Genomic DNA, 19,769 nt, shown 5'->3' on the forward strand with positions numbered 1-19,769 from the left:
AATAAACTGGCAGGAATGCCTTCTACTGATTCAGGTTATTTGTCCATCTAGTCCACTATTGTTTGCTCTGACTGGCAGCTTCCCACCAGCTTGAAGCTGATCATTTGTGGACATTGTAAATCAATTGCTGTTTATTCTGTGTTTTGGATGTTTTTGTTGGTTTTAGGTGTGCTTTCCTCTGCCAGCTTTTGGTAGTTTTCTAGTAGTTTTGCTTTATATTTTGCAGCTGTTGGCCACCTTGAGCACCGCTTGCTGGAAATAATAATAATAATACTCTGCACATTTGGCTGGGTTTCCCCAGTCACTCTGGGGAGCTTACAGCATATATAAAAACATAGGGAGGATGGAAATTGAACAAATGAATAGGATTGTACTCAAAGTAAGGCTACGGAAATCATTCCATAACTTGGGAGTCCAAAAGTATTTGGAGGGCACCAATTTGGGAAAGGCTGATTTAAACAATTGCCATTTCACTCCAGGGCACCTGACTCTATCCTTATGGAATGCTAACCAAGGTAAGGATGTGCAGAGCATCCCTAAGATATGTCACTAGTGTCACTGAAATCCTTCCCCCACTTTGTCTCAATAATCTCAGAAGTTTCAGAACCAAGCAGGAAATTCCAAATCCCAAATCTGCCTCACAGATTCCTGGGCTTCAGGGCAAAACTTAGGTGGAATCTACACACGTATTTAAAAATGCTGTGAAAATTATATATATATATATATATATATATATATATATATATATATATAGTTTTGAATTATATATTGTATTTGCCATAGCTAACCATCGCCATCTAGCGTCACATTTGTATATTGCACTTTACAATATACTTAAAATGTTTGATTTGCAGCTGTATAGCTGAGTCCTTAGTGACCATCAAGGAGCTACAGGATTCTTTCCTACTGCCCTCAAGACATTTTGCTGTTTACCTGCCCAAAGATTAAGGCCTACTGGGAAATGATCTATAACGAAATTAAGAAAATCCTTAAGTGGACATTTGTAAAGAAACCGGAGGCTTTTCTCCTGGGCATGGTCGGCCAATTGGTACCAAAGAAAGATAGGACCTTTTTTATGTATGCAACAACAGCAGCAAGAATCCTTTTGGCGAAGTATTGGAAGACTAAAGAATTACCTACTCTGGAAGAATGGCAGACCAAGGTGACTGAATTTATGGGACTGGCAGAGATGACCGGCAGAATCCGTGACCAGAGGAAAGAGACAGTGGAGGAGGACTGGAAAAAATTTAAAATCTATCTTAAAAATTGTTGTAAAATTTCGGAATGTTAAGATGTCAAGGGATTGGATACAAAGAATTACAGCTATAAATTGAAATTTATAAAATAGAATTTTTTTTTTTTTTTTTAAAGAGAATTAAATATAAAAATGGGATGAAGAATTGCTAAAAATTTTAAAATATGGATGCAGTGAAGGGGAGGTTCGGGGAAGTCGTGTTATGTTTATTTGTTTTTTGTTTATGTTGTAAAATCAATAAAAATTATTATTTTTTTTTTTAAAAAAAGACATTTTGCTGTTTAAGTGTCTTTTGTTTCCCTCAGATTTTTCATCTGAATAGGAACCTTCAAGTCAGGGATGGGCAAGCAGTGCCCTGCCAGTATGGTCAATAGTCCGAAATGATGGGAGTCGTAGCTCAGCAGTATCTGAGAAGAGTGTGCTGGCCCATCTAGTCCAGCATTCTGTTCTCACAGTGGCCAAACTGTTGCCCTTTGCCCTCCTGCGATTTCCAGCAACTGGTATTCAGAGGCATTTCTGCCCTCAAGCACGGAGACAGGGCACAGCCACCATGACTAGTAGCCACCATTATCCTTTATCCTCCATGAATTTGTCTAATCCTCTTTTAAAGCCATCCATGTTTCCCATTTCTGGTATAAGTGAAATTCAGTGGGAACTCCCGCTACATGTCCACAACTGATGGTGATGATACGCCATCAATGTACATCTGATGAAGATTATCCCCAAAACACACAGCAGGGAATATAAATTATTTGCTGCAGACATTTCTTCCTCTGATCTTTTGAACTCACTGCTAGCATTGATGACTTGGTTATGTGGCAGGATATTTACACTGGCTGCGATTCAGGAAAGCACATGGCTTAGAGCTGTGGATGCCGCAGAATATTCTGCTTGTTTTCCAAACAGCACTCTCTGACTCTTCTGCAAAAAATTGAAATCGGAGAGGGGCTCCAGAGCAATTTGTCATATGGAGTTGAGCGATGGGATGGAGGTTCGCTGTTTGAAGAGTGAAAAAGGAAAACAAAAGAGGAACACAAAAATCTGGCCGAAGGAGCGCAAGCTGACCTTAAGGCAAGTGGAAAGATATTTTGAATGTAAACAGCTTTATTCAAAAATATTCACAAGCCACCTTTGCACTGTGCAAACCGCACTAAATCAAAGCATGAAGACCAACAATGAATCAGAAGCAGGGAAGCATCTGGACCGCTAGATGACAAGGGAGTGAAGGGTGTGCTAAAATAGGGCAGGGAGATTGCAGAGGAGCTGAATGAATTCTCTGCAGTTATAGTGCAGATTCTAGGAGGTGGGTGTGCATCAATTCTGTGTGTCCCTCAAATAATGAGGCAAATCTGGGTGCTTCTGGGCAAACTCTCACATTGCTCAGTTAGGTGGTACTGTTAGCTAGAACCATTTTGGAGGATCAGAGATTCCCCATCTTTCAAGACAATATTATTATTATTACGACAAATTAAATTCATCAGTTGCTTTGTCGCCAGAATGGACTTACAATATATAAACAAACACATACATTGAAACTGACATAAAAGAAAAATATATGAAAGACAATCCTTTTGTTTAAAGACAGGATTAAAACATCCCACCCCCACCAGGCCATAGATAATTAAGAGCCAAAGGCCGGGCAATAAAGAAACATTTTCATGCATGGCCTCAAGCTATGTAATGATGGTGCCAGGCGAGTCTCCCCAGGGAGAGCATTCCACAAGCAGGAAGCTACCACTGAGAAGGCCTTTTGTCATGTTGCCACCCTCCTGACCTTCCAAGGCATATGATACACATATGATGATTGTAAGGTCTCGGTTGGTTCACGTGGGGAGAGGTGATCCTTGAAGTCTTGAATGTTGCCTCATCTCATCCCCTCACCTCCTTCTTTTCTGGGAAATGAAACTAAACTGAGTGGGGAAACGTCTAGAACTTGAGAGCAGAGGGGTGCAAAGGTGAAGGATCCATTCTCCTGCCATGCTGTTGCGGAAGCACCCCCCTGCCCCCCCACCCCAAAGAGGGAGAATAAGGTTGGAGGTTGGATGTGACAGAGAATGGATCAAGGGGCTCAGTAAGTGGCAACAGATAATCAGGGGAGGGAAAGATTCATTCAGCCAATGTTAATTCAGGAAAGACTTTGCAGACATGGATTTTTAGAAGAGATTTAAATGAGGCGTAATGTATGCATCTTTTGTATGTAAACAATGGATATTCTACTAGCAAAGCAGCTTATGAATGTCAAAAATGAAACAATAAACCAAAGCAAGTATCAAAGTGGCTAAACATAAGAAGACCCCTACTACCCTACTATCCCGCATAAAGTAGGGCTGCCATAGGTCCAGGATTTCAAAGGCGAAATTGACATATGGGGGGGGGTATTTCTGAAAGGTGGTGCTTTGTCCTGGATTTTAGGCAAGTCAACTGAAAAACCTTGCTTTTTTTGGGTGTTTTTGTAATTAATATGGCAACCCCAGCATAAAGATTCAAAACTTTTTCTATTGGTCGCCAGATGTCTAGTGATAGTATCACTGGAAATCCCAGGTGGAGCTACTTCTTGAGATGTGATTCAATAATATTTGGGATCTGGCTAGTTCAGAATGACTAACTGGGCTTAGAAGAATCGTGAATTGAAGAAACCTGGTCTTCCTTCCTTCTTTTCATAGGTAAGGGAAGAAGAAAGCAAAGCTCTCTCACCAGACTCACAAACCTGTCTGTAGAGAACCTATATGGACTGCGGGTGTTTTAAGATCATGTAAAATGACATTTGCCTGGCACCTGCTTCGTATAATATAGGCAGGTGGTTTAAAGAGCTACATTTTCTCAGGTTTTAATCAACACATTGTGGCTGGTTTTTTGAGCAGCTTTAGAACTGCTATGGTTAAAGGTAATAATAATAATAATAATAATAATAATAATAATAATAATAATAATAATGAACCCTCTTACAGGGAAGGACTGAAGCTCAGTGGTAGAGTGGTCTTGCATGCAGAAGGTCCCTGGTTCTGGCACCTCCAGATTTGGGAAGGGCAATTGGGAAGGACTCCTGCCTGAAACCTGGGGAAGCTGCAGTCCATCAACATAGACAATACTTGATGTGCCAGTGGTTTGACTCTGTATAAGGCAGCTTCCTACATTCCTACATCAGACCAAACCATTGACCATTTCATTCCCACAGCATCTAATCAGGTTCCTCCAGGAAGCTCACAGTCAGGGCATGAGGACAATAAACCTCTCCCATTGTCTCTTCACAGCAGCAGCTGCCCACTGCCACACTACTTTTGGACCTCAAGATGCCATGCAGACATGATGACTAACAGCCAAGGGCTGACTGGCAAGCCGTCAGGAAGAAAAGTGATTCACAACAGCCGTTTTATTAATCTCAGCTAAACCATAATCGGCCTCCGTGGGGCTATTTAATGATCAAGTAACTAGGCTATCGGATAACTGGGCTATTTAATGAAGAAGTGCTTAGAAGCCAGCTTGTCGTGAGTAGGCACTCTGCGCTAATTTCTTTCCATTCCACTTGATCCACCGAGAAAGACCGCAGGGTTTTCTTTCTGACTGAGTTGCGCAATGTTAAATTATTGTCTGTGCTTCGATTCTTCGTGCAGAACACAAAAGGATCAGTTTGATTAGTCATTCTAAACTGCAGCTTATGATCCTCCAGAGGGAGGGGGGCACTGCAGCTGTGTTTCGCTTCTAAAGATGGTGTTTTGGAAACCAGTGGACACATGGGATACTCGGGTGCTGGTTTGATGCCTTATCATTCGGCATGAGTGAATCTGCCAATTTCATAGAACTGTAGACTTGGAAGAGAACCTAGTCCAACCCCCTACAATGCAGGAATCTCAACTAACGAACCCATGGCAGATGGCTATCTGTTCATTTCAGTTTCTCATTTCTCCCAAGTTCAGCTCTCAACATTTCTGCATCATTCTGCATTTTGTTTATTGTTTTTGTTTGTTACTATGTTGTGTACCTTTACCTTTACCTTCTATGTTGTGTAGGGACGCGGGTGGCGCTGTGGGTAAAAGCCTCAGCGCCTAGGGCTTGCCAATCGAAAGGTCGGCGGTTCGAATCCCCGCGGCAGGGTGCGCTCCCGCTGCTTGGTCCCAGCGCCTGCCAACCTAGCAGTTCGAAAGCACCCCCGGGTGCAAGTAGATAAATAGGGACCGCTTAATAGTGGGAAGGTAAACAGCGTTCCGTGTGCTGCACTGGTTCCGTGTGCTGCACCCCCGGCCTCTTGAGTGAGATGGGCGCACCAACCCCAGAGTCTGTCAAGACTGGCCCATACGGGCAGGGGTACCTTTACCTTTAATGTTGTGTATTTTTGTGTTTTTATGTTGTCAACTGCCCTGTGGTCTTTGGTTGAAATTTAATAAATAATAATACGGTAAGCAATTTCCCCTAATATACACATTTTTGCAAATCTACATAACCCCTAATATAACACATAATATAACAGTAATCCCTGCCATTTATCTGGGAATTACATTCTGGGGATTGTGCCTAAAGCCAAAATCGCATATCATCAAAACATATTGGGTTCAATAATGGGTGGGATTACCAAAGTCGTTGCCAGCCTCCTCCCCTTTAATCTTTTTTTTTTTTTTTTTTTTTGCCAAGCATGTAAAGCTGAATGCACACGAGTTAAAGGCACGTAAGTTGTGGGTTTACTGTATATTATATTATTTATATTGTATCATCCTTTATCCAAAGAGCATGCGACAGTTCACAACATAAAAATACAAGATAGGAACACACTGTCCCTGCCCTGCAACTTTCTCAAGTGTGTTTGTTTGGCTGGAATGTGTCCTTGCAGTATAATAATATCTCTTGCATGTCTGGATGGAGATATGAGTGGAGCTTGTAGAAAGCTCTGAGAGCAAAGCTTGCAAACATCCATCTTGTGTTTTGCTCTGCGCAAGAGAGACATGCATGGAGAAAACTGGAGAAAAACCAGGAATGGTTTAATTGAATTTTTAGGCTTTTACAAAAGAATTAAAGTGAGCAGGGAGTGAGAAAGAGAGGTACCAATGCCTATTGTTGAATTGAATCGGATCAAGCACATTTAACAGCATGATGTTTCTGACTTGAGTTACAGTTCCCAATCCTAAGGCCACCTTTTCCAACCTGGTGCCCTTCCACTCTCATCGGCACAGCTTCAGACAATTCCATGAATTCACAAAACCACAGAGAAGAGGTTTATTACCACTTCTCTGCATTGATAGCCAAAGAGAACTTCTATCTGCAGAGGCACTATATCCCTGACAACCAACTGCTGCAGCCAAAGAACAAGGGGAGGTTGAGCATTGAGCACCTCAGCCCAGAAACCTGCACTGGTTGCCAATCTGCTGCTGGGCCAAGTTCAAAGGTGTTACTGCTAATATATGAAGCCTGTCACAGTTTACCTGCAGGATTGCTTTACTCCATGCATGCCCACTCAAACCCCTTTGGCACTGTTACAGGTTTCACATAATACTCATTCAGCAATTGGAAGAAATCTCTCTTTTGGTGTGGCTGCACCTGCACTTTGGAAACTGAGGCAGGCACCTTCACTGTAATCTTTTCAGCACCCGCTAAAAGCAATTATGTTTCGGCAAATCTATCCAGGCATGTGGAATGTTGGCATGTGCCTTAAGCTGGTTTTCATCTTATGGCTGATTTTAACTATTCTTTGAGTGTTTCGAACAGCCGTTTCCCCACTGATCTAAAATTGTGATTTTAAGCTGTATGTGGGGCATCATGAGTGATTCGTGGGCATTAGAAGGGAAGCGTTTCCATGAAATAAATATATGGAATTTCCTGTTCTGTGCCTCTATGGACTAAGGTGCAGATCAGCCCATAGCAATCCACTTGATTTTGCATTTCTCCAAATTTTGTGATGCAGTTCTCAGAGGTTTAAATATAGCAAAATATGCATTTAAGTCAGGGTGGCCCTGTAGGCCTGTGCCTCTGGCCCTCGTAACTCTCCCAAGGCCACCAACCCCCTCTCTCTGGGCCATCCCACTTATTAGCTCTGCTTTGCACCCTGAATGCTTTTGCCAGGCTGGAATGTGCCCTTAAGCACGGGTAATGCCCACTGCTTGTTCAGGTGGAGGAGATAGAGGGCTGAGTGAAACTAGCCTACTGTGCAAAGGTAAAATTTTCCCTGCTTGCCCCACCCACTTTTTCCTCTGGCCCCGCCTACCACTCATATGTGGCCCTCAGAACATTGCCCAGGAGGGAATGCAGCCCTTGAGCTGAAAAGGGTTTGCCACTCCCAATTTCAAAAGATATTTTCAGAGGAAAATACAAATTTAAATATGAATATGAAATGCAGATTAATGCAGGAATGGAACAGAATTGTGGGCAAAAGCATACAAAAGTAAAATGGACTGGAAGCAGACTTGCCCATCCCTTATTTAGTTCTATATTAAGTAACTACCTGCTGGCTAATTTGATTTTTTAAATTCATCATGCCGTCATTCCATCTTCATCATCGCACCAGGTCTGTAAGCTTGTAATTGCTTAACTCTTGTCAGCTCAAGAGAGGCAAAAGGAAAGGAAAAAAACCTCATTTATCTTCCTTTGCCTCGCTCTTCGTTTACTTGTTTAATGAGGTTGAAATTTGTTTTAGCTGACTTCGACTTTGCCTAATTTGCCAATTTGTTCATTTGTTCACTCCAACCCTGATAAACAAGGGGACACCATTAATTAAACAAGTTGCAAACAAATTAATCAAAAGGTGCAACTCGACTTCATTAAAACAAACACCGCCAAGTTAGCGATGCTGCCTTCCTAGAGAGCATTTGTGGCAGTGCAAATTCATTTGCGAAAGGAAATTAATGAGGAAATTTCATCTGCCTTTTCCTTCAGTTCAAATGATAATGCAACTCAGCTTCATTCTTTGATTAAGATTATCACAGGAGACCAAGGAGAACTGTTTCCCTCTCCTCATGTATTTTTGCACTCACAGCTGCATATTTAAATCTAGAATCCAAGACTGTAAACAGGACTTAATTGGAAAAAGGCACATGGCAGCTCAGTCCTGCATGTAATCACAGCATGTTTCTGGGCATGTACAGAGCACATTTTTTCTCATTACAAGTGAGTATCAGTATTGGATCTGAAATGGTTTTTTATATATTTGTTTTAGCTTGTAGATGATCGATAAATAGATAGGCTGGCAGACAATGAAAGCATCAAACAGCACGTCAAGCAAGTTTGTTGAACACTTCTGAGAAGCTACAGATAATGCAACAGATCCAACAACGTGGGACACATTAACACCACATGGCCTCAACCTTGAGCAGCCTTTCTCAACCTTGGGTCCCCAGATGTTGTTGGAGTACAACTCCCATCATCCCTGCTAGCTAGGGATGGTGGGAGTTGTAGTCCAACAACATCTGGGGAACCAAGGCTGAGAAAGGCTAAGCATCGCTTAGCTTCAGCGACTGAAGACCTCCTGAGCATTCCATCCTCAAAGCTCTATAACGTCTTCAAATATCTGAAGGGCTGTCACATGGATGATGGAGTAAGCTTGTTTTCTGCTTCTCCAAAGGACCTGAACCAATGGATCCAAATTACAAGAAAGGAGATTCTGACTAAACATTAGGAAGAATTTTCTGGCTGTAAGAGCTCTTTGGCAGTGGAACGGACTGCCTCCTTCATTGGAGGATTCTAAACAAAGCTTGGATAGTCATCTGTCAAGGGTTCTTTGAGCCCCTTCCAACTTTACATTTCTGTGTGTCCACCCTGGAAACAGCATCATTTTCATTGGAGTAAAGCTGGAATCCAGAACAATTTGCTATAAGAATTTAATTTATATATTTAACACTGTTTTTAATTGTTTTATATATGCAACTGTTTTAACTCCCTTTGCACACACAATTGTCTTAGAGATGTTTTTGTTGCATTGCGAAGTTGCTTCGAGAAGTGATTCCTCAATGAAATAAATAATCAAGGCTGAGTAGCATCCTATGGAGATCCCATGCAACGGAGGCAAAGGGGCTGCCACCTTAATGTTGCATTCAAACCCCACTTATTCAATAGGGCTTACTTCTGAGTAGAGGATTGCACCGCAACTCTCCCTGCTCCCCTGCATACACCTTCCTGGCTGCTTCCCAAGAATGCTTTGCCTAGTTGGCCTGCTAACTCTTGAGCACATTAATTTATTTATCACAGTTATAACCCACCTTTCCTACAAGGAGCTCAAGGTGGCATAAATAGTTCTCCTCTTCCCTGTTTTATCCTCAACACAACCCTGTGAAGGTAGGCTAGGCTGAGCTTGAGTGACTGGCTCCCAGGTCACCCAGTGAGTTTCATGGCTAAAAGGAAATGGGATGAATCCTGGTTCTGGTCCAGCACTCTAACCACTATACCAGACTGGCTCCCAATCCAGTTATGGTGAAAATGAGAGGGCGGGGAAGCAAAGTACTTACACTGCTGGGATATAAGAGAGGCAAAGGAAGCAACAAGAGTGGAATCAGGATAACCAGCAACAGGTTTCTGGCACGGAGCAGCTCCTTGACTACTGTCATCCTTCTGTTCCTGGTGTATCTCCTTGATGACCCAATGGGAATCCTCACGGTCTTCCTCCAGCCCTGGGAAAATGGTTCCTTCCTTCTACGGAAGAGTTATTGGCAGCTCTTGCTTCTTTTCTCCTTTAAGGGAACGTTGCAAAATGCATTGGAGAGCCTCTGCCTTTATGTAGGACTGACTAGTGCCTCCTCATGACCATCACACCGTAAGTGTCTGAGGAACATAATGTTCTTGCTTCTGACCACCACCAGGAAAATCACCAGGCGGCCTCCGTGGAGTCCATTTTCTTTTCGCCTCGCATCACGTTTGTTTGCTTGGAGTATGAATCAGGTAGGCAGAAACCCAAACGTTTTCTTGAGCCTCGCTTTCTTCTTCTTGCAGGTATGCCCACTTTCAGGTGCACCTCAACTAAAGAGTTAGCATTCAGTTTAGCACAAATTAAAATAGGGGAAAAAATCCACAGTTTAAAAAAACCCACTATTTTCTCTCCCTCACTCTCCCTTTATGCTTTTTGCATTCTTTCCTGTAACATTTCTCAACTGCTTAAAGATTATCTTTCTGCTCCTTTCCCTCCCTACCCTCAGATCAGCAGTTCTCAGGGAATGCACAGAGAAACAATTCTTACACAGATTACCTTCATCTTGAGATAAAAACTTGAGAGGAAGTCCCGACCTATTGCAGCTCACCAATGGGAGGGATGGAAAGGAGCCCAACTCCGCCTGCTAAGAGGATGGCATTGGAGGAAACCAATATCCTTCCACGACAAGTGCTATTCCCTCCCTCCCTGCCCCCAACCCCAAGCCCCACCACCCACCTCAGCTGCTGGGCAGTGTGACTGCTTCAAGGCCAAGGAACGGCTGTGAAAATATAAACTCCCCACTGGCAATGCGAAATGATTCACTTTTTACCTCACGTTGTTCGCCAGTTGCAACTTTAGCCATTAAAACCGATAAAGCAGGCCTATGCAAATAGTGGTGCCCATAATATTAGTCAGGGGCCGTGTCGTTCTGTAACCTTTGGCTCCTGCCTCATGTTCTCAAGCAGTTCAGTCTCTGTGGGAGATGATTATAGTAGAGAAATATTTGATGAAGGGCCACAACTCAGTGGTAGAGCACCTGCTTTCAGACCCTATTTTCCAGGGACATCCCTGATTCAGACAAGCCATCCCAGTTCCTGATTTGATCCTGGAATGTCCCACTTTTCCTTAGGACGTCCCTATTTTCATTGGAGAAATGTTGGAGGGTATGGAGTTATCTGATGCCCGAGCCATCTGAAGGCAATCCTGTACAGTGGTAGAAGAAGAAGAGGAAGAGCTTGGATTTGATATCCCGCCTTTCACTCCCCTTAAGGAGTCTCAAAGCGGCTAACATTCTCCTTTCCCTTCCTCCCCCACAACAAACACTCTGTGAGGTGAGTGGGGCTGAGAGACTTCAGAGAAGTGTGACTGGCCCAAGGTCACCCAGCAGCTGCATGTGGAGGAGCGGAGACGCGAACCCGGTTCCCCAGATTACAAGACTACCGCTCTTAACCACTACACCACACTGGTACCTTGGGTTAAGTACTTAATTCGTTCTGAAGGTCCGTTCTTAACCTGAAACTGTTCTTAACCTGAAGCACCACTTTAGCTAATGGGGCCTCCTGCTGCCACCGTGCCGCCGGAGCACGATTTCTGTTCTCATCCTGAAGCAAAGTTCTTAACCTGAAGCACTATTTCTGGGTTAGTGGAGTCTGTAACCTGAAGCGTATGTAACCTGAAGCGTATGTAACCCGAGGTACTACTGCATAGGGAGGTGTTTTTTTAATGGTTAATGTTTTATTATGTTTTTCTATATGTTGAAAGCTGCCCAGAGTGGCTGGGGCAAAGACGTGTGGGGTATAAATAGTAAAATTATCATTATGGAATGGGACAACCCTATTTTCAGGGGAGAAATGTTGGAGGGTATGTGCTTTTGCAGGTTCATTCCCCGACATTTCCAGGTTGGACTGGGAATGTGCCCAGCATGAAACCTTGGAGAACTGCTGCCAGTCTGTGTAGACAATACTGATCTAGATGGACCAGTGGTCTGACTCAGTATGAGAGCTTCCTATATTCCGATGGGCTTGAAAGTACGCTGAACCCTGGGGCATGGAGTCAACTGCAGTTCACCCCTTGAGGGATGGGTTTGCCTTCCTTCCAGAGCTTGAGTCCTGTTTACACATGCTTAGTAATGGTACTGAAAAAGGCTAGCTAGCTTTTATTTTTTATTTATTTATTGGCCACACCACACTTTGCCTGTTACTCTGAAATTTACTCATTCCTAGCCTGGGTGTGGGGTGTAGGCCGGGATGGAGGAGAAATTCAATTCAGTTCACATGCAAAGGTGAATCTACCTGATTCTCTCTTTCTCTCTTTTTGAAACAGAATGTGAACCGAAACACAGTCCCTGATCAAAATTTGAACTTTTCTGAATTTTGCAGGAAGACTATGCCTAGGAGAAATGTGTATATTAGAGAAAATTGCATGCAGAAATGTGTATGTGATGAGAAATTTCCACAGAAATGCTGGTGAATTTTCTTGATAACTTTTTCTTTTTCTTTTTAAAAAAGCAAACTGATGTAACAAGGTGAAGAATGGAATTGAAGATTGGAAAAGTGAGAGAGTGAGAGAAACCAAAAGTGACAGATTTGCCCAGCCCTACTTGAGGGCACTTGCCAGCAAAGGTCCATATAGTTAAAGCTATGGCTTTTCCAGTAGTGATGTATGGAAGTGAGAGCTGGACCATAAAGAAGGCTGATCACCGAAGAATTGATGCTCTTGAATTATGGTGCTGGAGGAGACTCTTGAGAGTCCCATGGACTGCAAGAAGATCAAACGTATCCATTCTTAAGGAAATTAGCCCTGAGTGCTCACTGGAAGGACAGATCGTGAAGCTGAGGCTCCAAGACTTTGGCCACCTCATGAGAAGAGAAGACTCCCTGGAAAAGACCCTGATGTTGGGAAAGATGGAGGGCACAAGGAGAAGGGGACAACAGAGGATGAGATGGTTGGACAGTGTTCTCAAAGCTACCAGCTTGAGTTTGACTAAACTGCGGGAGGCAGTGGAAGACAGGAGTGCCTGGCATGCTCTGGTCCATGGGGTCACGAAGAGTCGGACACGACTAAATGACTAAACAACAACAACAACTTGAGGGCAATGACTTTCCACCTCTGGGAGCCTTTTCTGGCTGGAGAGTGGGATAAAAATCATGTAAACAAATGCATTTATTAAATGTATAGATGCATAAATGAGACTTGCGACTCCCTTAATGGCTTCCTTCTTTGTTCATGTGCCAGAGGTTTTTAATGTACCGAAGAAGAAAGGTTTAAAAAACAGTTCATAGCAAAAAGATGTGAAGTGGTAAACCTCCCCATTCCAAAGAGGAAAAGTAGTAATATATTTTGAAAGTGACTCCCCCACTCCCAAGCAATGAGTAGATGAGTTCATAGAGGACTGGCATTTAGTTAGAAATCAGTGAAACTTGAAATTAGGGTTGTTTTCAACTGACTGGAATTAAAAATAAAATAAAATGCTGGATGAGCTTTCTTGGTTCTGTGCTTGCTGCCAGAATTATGTGTGCAACTGCATTAATGGCCAGAATCTGGGGCACGTTGCCAATGTGTTGTTGTTTTTGAGTAAAATCGGCATCTTTTGACTGAAAGTCAGCTGCATCATTGTCATCTCGTGTGCATGCTTCTTCTCAAAGTAGGAAATCCAGAGGAACCTACCTGAAGACCTCCAGCACTGGACAGCTCATCATCCCTCTAGGTCAGTAGTCTTTGGCCTTTTCTGACCTGGGATCCACTTTTAACCCTGAAATGCATTTGGGGATAGGGAGAGAGATGCTACTCTTGCAACACGCCTTAGATCAGGCCATGATCTGTTAGTGGATCCACCCACTAGTCTAAGACCAATGCTTTAGATAGTCAGTTCCATTGTCAAGTGACTCTTACCATCAAGTATCTTACAACATTCAACTGACATCTATCTTTCTGTAACTTAAGCCTGCTAATGCCATTTCTGGATTTTGGACAAGATGGGCTCTGTGGAATTCCCTTCCCTAAGTTCTATATTCCCAGACCCTCCAAGTGTCCCTATTTTCCAGGGACATCCCTGATTTAGAGAAGACGTTTCTGGTTGGATTCCAGAATGTCCCACTTTTACTTAGGACATCCCTATTTTCATTGAAGAAATGTTGGACAGGACGGAGTTATTCAACTCCTGAGCCATCTGAAGGCAATCCTGTGTAGGGAATGTCCCCCCCCCTCCAATATTTAATATTTTGTCATGTTTTTATATATTGGAAACTGCCCAGAGTGGCTGTGGAAACCCAATCAGTTGTGTGGGGTATAAATAGTAAAATTATCATTATGGAATGGGACTCCCTTATTTTAATTGGAGAAATGTTGGAGGGTATGCCTGCATTCCTGCTCTAAGGATATGCTTGGCGACCAGTTCATTATCTTCTGGTTGCCTCTCTAGCTTTCCTGAGCACCTGGAAAGACTTTTCTTTTAAAAAGAAAACTAAATTAGATGGTGGTGATAAGGGCTTTTAAATACCTTGTGTGCACTTTCTGCCGGCCTTGTTGCTTATCTCCACTGATAAATGTACCTTGAATCCAAGCATGCCTCAAAGCACGGGTGTTTTACATCTTCGTTAGAGATGCTTTAGTAAATAAAATAGACCTTTATGGATGTCATTCCCATATTTTGTGCTTCTGACATTACCCAGGGTAAAAGAGGAGAGTGGAAGCCAACAAAGCTCTTTTTTACAAGCAAGTAGCAGAGGGTTGTAAGAGCTATTTCTAAGGTTCATTGATCCACTGGGAGCCCGAGGGTGTTTTATGCTTTGTTTGTATATGTATTATTCAGAGAGCTAGCAACGCCGGCTCTTAAATCAACAACACTCCATTTTGACTGTGGGAGAAATCCCACTGTGCTGGGAAATGTGCTTTAGAGTTTAACAATGGCTTTCTATATAAAGAAGGGGTGATGAAGCCCAGGCCTGAAGGCCAAATGCCTCTCTCTGGACCTTGGCACTCTCCCCCTTTTCTTTGCCCCCCCCCAAGTGTTTTTGCCCAGCTGGAATGTGTCCTGGAACTTTGATAATGCCTCTTGCTTTCCTCGATGGGGGATAGAGGGGTTGTATGAGTTTAAAATATACATGTGTTGCTCGGTCTACCTTTGGCTCTGGCCCTGCCCAGCACTGGCATGTGACTCCCTGTAAGATTGCCTAGAAGGGAATGGTGCTTCGCAGCCAAGGAATACACATGGCAGAGAGTTAGCTCTTTATTGTCAATGGGAACACTTGCAGTCGTTTCGACACCCTGGGAATTCCTACGCACAACAACCTGGCATCTAGGCAGCTAATCCCAGGTCTATGGAGCAGTTTCAGCGGAGTCAACACCCTAGTGGTGGCGATTCTTGTATTCTGCCTACCTGGGCTGTCTGTCTCTCCTAACTGCCTTCTTCCAATGCACCACAGACAGCATGTTTAGGTAGGGCTGTTATATGTCTGGGATTTCCCAGACATTACCAGGATTTCAAAGGGGAAAGTGACACCCAGGGGGAATTTCTATTATTATTATTATTATTATTATTATTATTATTATTATTATTATTCAGTTTTACATTTAACATTTGCATTCACATGTAGATCATAATTATATACAAATAGGATTCTCTGAATCCCCAGACTTCCCTCTATTTCCCCTCCATGGGTTCCATAGTTATTTTCCAACTGCATCGTATGAACTCAATTCATACCATAGTTCTTGTTAGATTGCAAGTGGGTTTTTTTTTTTAAAAAAAAAAAACCTGCCAATGTTTTTAATTGCTTACAGTCTTCTTTTAAGTGACTTATAAATTTTTCCCATTCTTTATTAAATTTATTATCTGCTTGGTTTCTGATCTTCCTGGTTACTTTCACCATTTCTCTGTTATCCATCCTTCTCTGGTAATCCAGTGACAATTTCCAGAAGGCAGTGAGTGGTTTGTCCTGGATCTTTGGGAAGTAAACCGAGAAACCGAGGTGGTTTGGTTTTTTTTGGCGTTTTTGTAAAGAAAAGCTCAACAATTTGGGTGGTTTCCTGGTTTTTACTTTTTGAAATAGGTTTAGGAAAGACCCCCCCTAACCAAGTGGGCAGACAGAGGCACAATTATCCCTGGCAGGCTGTACATTCCAGTAGGCGATGTGTGAACAGCTGCATTGGTCTACTCCAGGCACATCCAAATCTATAGAGATGCGATCTACTCCCAGTACAGTGGTACCTCGGGTTAGGCACTTAATTCGTTCCGGAGGTCCGTACTTAACCTGAAACTGTTCTTAACCTGAAGACCACTTTAGCTAATGGGGCCTTCTGCTGCTGCCGTGCCGCCGGAGCACGAATTCTGTTCTCATCCTGAAGCAAAGTTCTTAACCTGAAGCACTATTTCTGGGTTAGTGGAGTCTGTAACCTGAAGCGTATGTAACCCGAGGTACCACTGTACCTCGGTTGCGAACGGGATCCGTTCCGGAGGCCCCTTCGCAACATGAAAAGAATGCCACCCTCAGCGGTGCGTCTGCACATGCGCAGGTTGCGATTCGTCGCTTCTGCGCATGTGCGTGACATCATTTTGCACCTCTGCGCATGTGCGAGCAGCGAAACCCAGAAGTAACCCTTTCCGATACTTCTTGGTCACTGCGGGACGTAACCTGAAAGAACGTAACATGAAGCGGACGTAACATGAGGTATGACTGTATAATAAAACTGGCAGTGATCTACCCATTGTCATTGCTCAGAGTTGTTGAGCTTTATTTAAGAAAGGGTTGCATAAAATCACTCACCAAGCAATCCACAACCATGACTCCTTCCCCCCCTCTACCACAGATGAGGGGAATACAAGTAGCGCCAATGAAACATGGTGCTGGGGGCCGGGCACGTCACAATCTCTCAGGAGCAACCAGACAATCTCTTTTTTTACTCCCATGATGGATCTGGAGAACCCTGGCGATCTACCTGGTGACCACAGTCAACTGGTTCGACATTGCTGGTCTATTCGGTGTGACACATGGTGGCAATGGCATGCTGTTGCATTAGTTTGAGTGGACGTTGAACAGAAGCTGGTCAGAGTGGTGATGAGGAGTGAGAGGGCAGAGCTGTTTCTGCCTGGCACCTCCAAACTGGTATTTTACTCTCTGAGATCCATCACTGGAGTCCTGCGGCACAGATGTGGTCCTGCTACACACATGTAGTCAGATTCCTTTCCCTGCTGCATGTCAAACAAGATGAGCTGCCCGCTGTTGGTTCTCTGACTGGCTGACCAAATGCGACCTAAACTAAACTATTCATTCTGCAGGGGATGCAGCAAAATTATGACTCACGCCACAGAGTTACTCAATCACAGGACAGGAACAGCCAGGAATGGTGTAATTACACAGCTAGTAGAATCTTTGATCTGCCATTGCTGAACAGATGTCTGAGCCCACACAGAGTCAGCTCTAGGCTTGGAGCCATACCAGGACGTTGACGCTGCTTGGGCCCTTTCAGTCTGACTGCGAGTGCTCTGTTTTTGGAGATATATATAAATATTAGTGTTCCTAGAAAATAAATGCTGACTCTCCACCATTTTTGTGCAAAGGGGCTTCAAAAGCAACTGTTGCTAAGGTTCCTCGTTTAATTTGCAGAAATAGTGGGATTATCTCCCCATTCCTTTAATGTCATCTCCAATCTCTAAGGAAAGTGAGATCTGGATAACTCAGTCTTCATCTCTTACAGTGGGTAACTGCAAATATAATTGTGACCAAGCTAAACCAAAAGTACAGTGGTGCCTCGCAAGACGAAATTAATTCATTCCGTGAGTTGCTTCGTCTTGCAATTTTTTCGTCTTGCGGAGCACGGATTCCCCGGGTATTAACGGCTTTAAGAAAAAGGAAGCAAACCCGCAAGACGTTTTAGTCTTGCGAAGCAAGCCCATAGGGAAATTCGTCTTGCGAATCAACTCAAGAAACGAAAAACCCTTTCGTCTTGCGCGTTTTTTGTCTAGCGAGGCATTCGTCTTGCGGGGCACCACTGTATGTTCTAGGCATGTGAAGCAACCACAATATTCATTTTGTATCTGTATCTAGCAATGCGAAGGAGCCTGATGTGTTTCAGATCTGCTCTGTGTTGTTCTGGTTTGACATTTGGGTCCATATCTGACCTGTTAAGTCCAAAGCTCTGTTTAGCCCCCATTGACTAGAATGGGAAATCTAAAAGCAGCTATGACTTCTTTTCACACAAGTGGATGTAATTTGTAGGCCAAATAGCCCTTGCAGAATGGATCAAGTCTGCCAAAGTTCAAACAGATCCATCGAGGGGTTTCCATGCAGGGAACATTTCAGGTGGTTTGTTGTTTGTTTGTTGTCTGAAAGAAATAAAGTATTTAACTGTTTTATTTTATTCCAGGAGTGGATGTAAATTGCAGGCACAGTTCCCACTTCTGAAGGAACAAATACTGCCAAATTTCTGACAGGTAGCTACAGCAGTTCTCCTACAAGGTCAGACTACCATTTTCAGGTGGGAAAACAAAAAATCACATTCCCTCCCTTAATTTGATCGGGGTAATCCATTTGAGAAATGGGGACACAAGGACAGTTAAGTAACCTGTCAAAGTTCGGACAGATAGGTCCAGGGGCTATCATACTAGGTGATTTTATCTTGTTATAACAAAATGGAAAAGTCACTGTTTTTTCTCCCCACTCTTCACTTCCTAGAAGTACCCCTCTTGAAGAAAAAAGAGAGGGCACTATGATTTCTGATGGTTTGTTAGGAAAAGGGATTATTTTCTTAGACCCCAGTAGTCTAACCCTACTACTTATGCCCTCTTCTTGCAGCCAGAATATGGAGGAGAAAGGCAGACCGCATGTTTACTTCAACATTCCTCCTCTAAATCACTGACAGTGAAGTGCACTGGGAAAATAATTCACTGATTAAAAGATAATCAAAATGTCCATCAAAATGAAAGATCTCCCATCTCCCCTCTCCTATATATTCCCTCTCCTATCAAGTGCTAGACATTTTACCATTCAACTTGATTTCATTTTTCAGGAAAGGAAAGGAAAGGAAAGGAAGGTCATGCACAGAACTTTTTTGGGATGGGGGAACTGAGGCAACAGAACTACTTCCCTGGAGATTCCCTAATTCACCTGTTAATAGCCTGATCTAACTCAGGAGCATGATATCGGGACCTGAATCACCCCAATTTGCCTCATTACTTGAGGTGCACAAAGAGCCAATGCATAACCCTATTATTCCCTGCTGAAAAGCTAATGAATTCATCAATGAGAATTTTATTGAATGGGTATTTTCTCCACCGTGGATCCCAAACATTCACCAGTTTTCAAGTCAGGGGAAAAAAAATAAGGCTGCAGTTCTATGCACACTTATGAGGGGCAAAGACCCATAAAATACAACAGGATGATCCTGAATAGACATGCTTAAAAATGCCCTGCAATGCTGTTTGCACAAACAACTCTGAGGCCTTTTGACCCTGGATGTATGTGTATCAAAGCAACTGCCACACTTTGTATGCACATTCACATAAACCTAGAGGGAGTAACAAGAGGGAATATCAAAGAACCAATGAGTCATTCACTTAAAGTAAAATGAAGGTACCCTAAAAGTTAACTGATCTCGATGTATAAGTCTATGGACATTAATTTTCCCTATACAGATTTTGCATGGTTTATACTGATTCCACGTGCCAGTGAGCGGGAGAGAAAATGTGTGCCGTGGTGTTTTGGGCTTTGTGGCTACCATAGTATCTGACTGAGCAGGACTGAGATGAGGTGTTTTGAGTCCTCAGACTGGCTCTGCAAAAAAAAAGTAAGGTGTGTGTCTCATTTTTCCTTCTGGGAGAACTCAGTTAATTTCCAAACTAATCTGAGCGGAGCTTTGGGGAAATCACTTATCCCCATGAAAGGCTGTGGAAAACTCTGCATTCACTGTGTTTCA

At 43.1% G+C, this 19,769-nt stretch overlaps 1 protein-coding gene and 1 long non-coding RNA gene across 4 annotated transcripts in view; one reads left to right on the plus strand and one right to left on the minus strand.

The window, feature by feature from the left end:
- The window catches only part of SLC13A4 (solute carrier family 13 member 4), a 41,535-nt gene extending 31,102 nt beyond the window's left edge, over positions 1 to 10,433 (minus strand). Inside the window, exon 1 of one of the 2 annotated variants that reach the window (XM_081878921.1) lies at positions 10,413 to 10,433. In XM_081878921.1, the coding sequence (XP_081735047.1) occupies positions 10,413 to 10,418 (6 nt within the window). In that variant the 5' untranslated portion in view covers positions 10,419 to 10,433. The other variant, XM_081878920.1, reaches the window with a different exon arrangement.
- LOC309351386 lies at positions 4,524 to 19,103 on the plus strand. Of its 2 annotated transcripts, XR_014160812.1 has the most exons (3): positions 10,028 to 10,108; positions 13,505 to 13,563; positions 18,222 to 19,103. It is a non-coding gene; the product is annotated as an uncharacterized lncRNA (long non-coding RNA). The 2 variants fall into 2 exon arrangements; XR_014160811.1 differs by lacking the exons at positions 10,028 to 10,108; positions 13,505 to 13,563 and adding an exon at positions 4,524 to 4,740.
- Positions 19,104 to 19,769: the final 666 nt, after the last annotated feature.

This window comes from Podarcis erhardii, assembly GCF_964252035.2.
Source record: "Podarcis erhardii genome assembly, chromosome: 10".
NCBI classification, from domain to species: domain Eukaryota; kingdom Metazoa; phylum Chordata; class Lepidosauria; order Squamata; family Lacertidae; genus Podarcis; species Podarcis erhardii.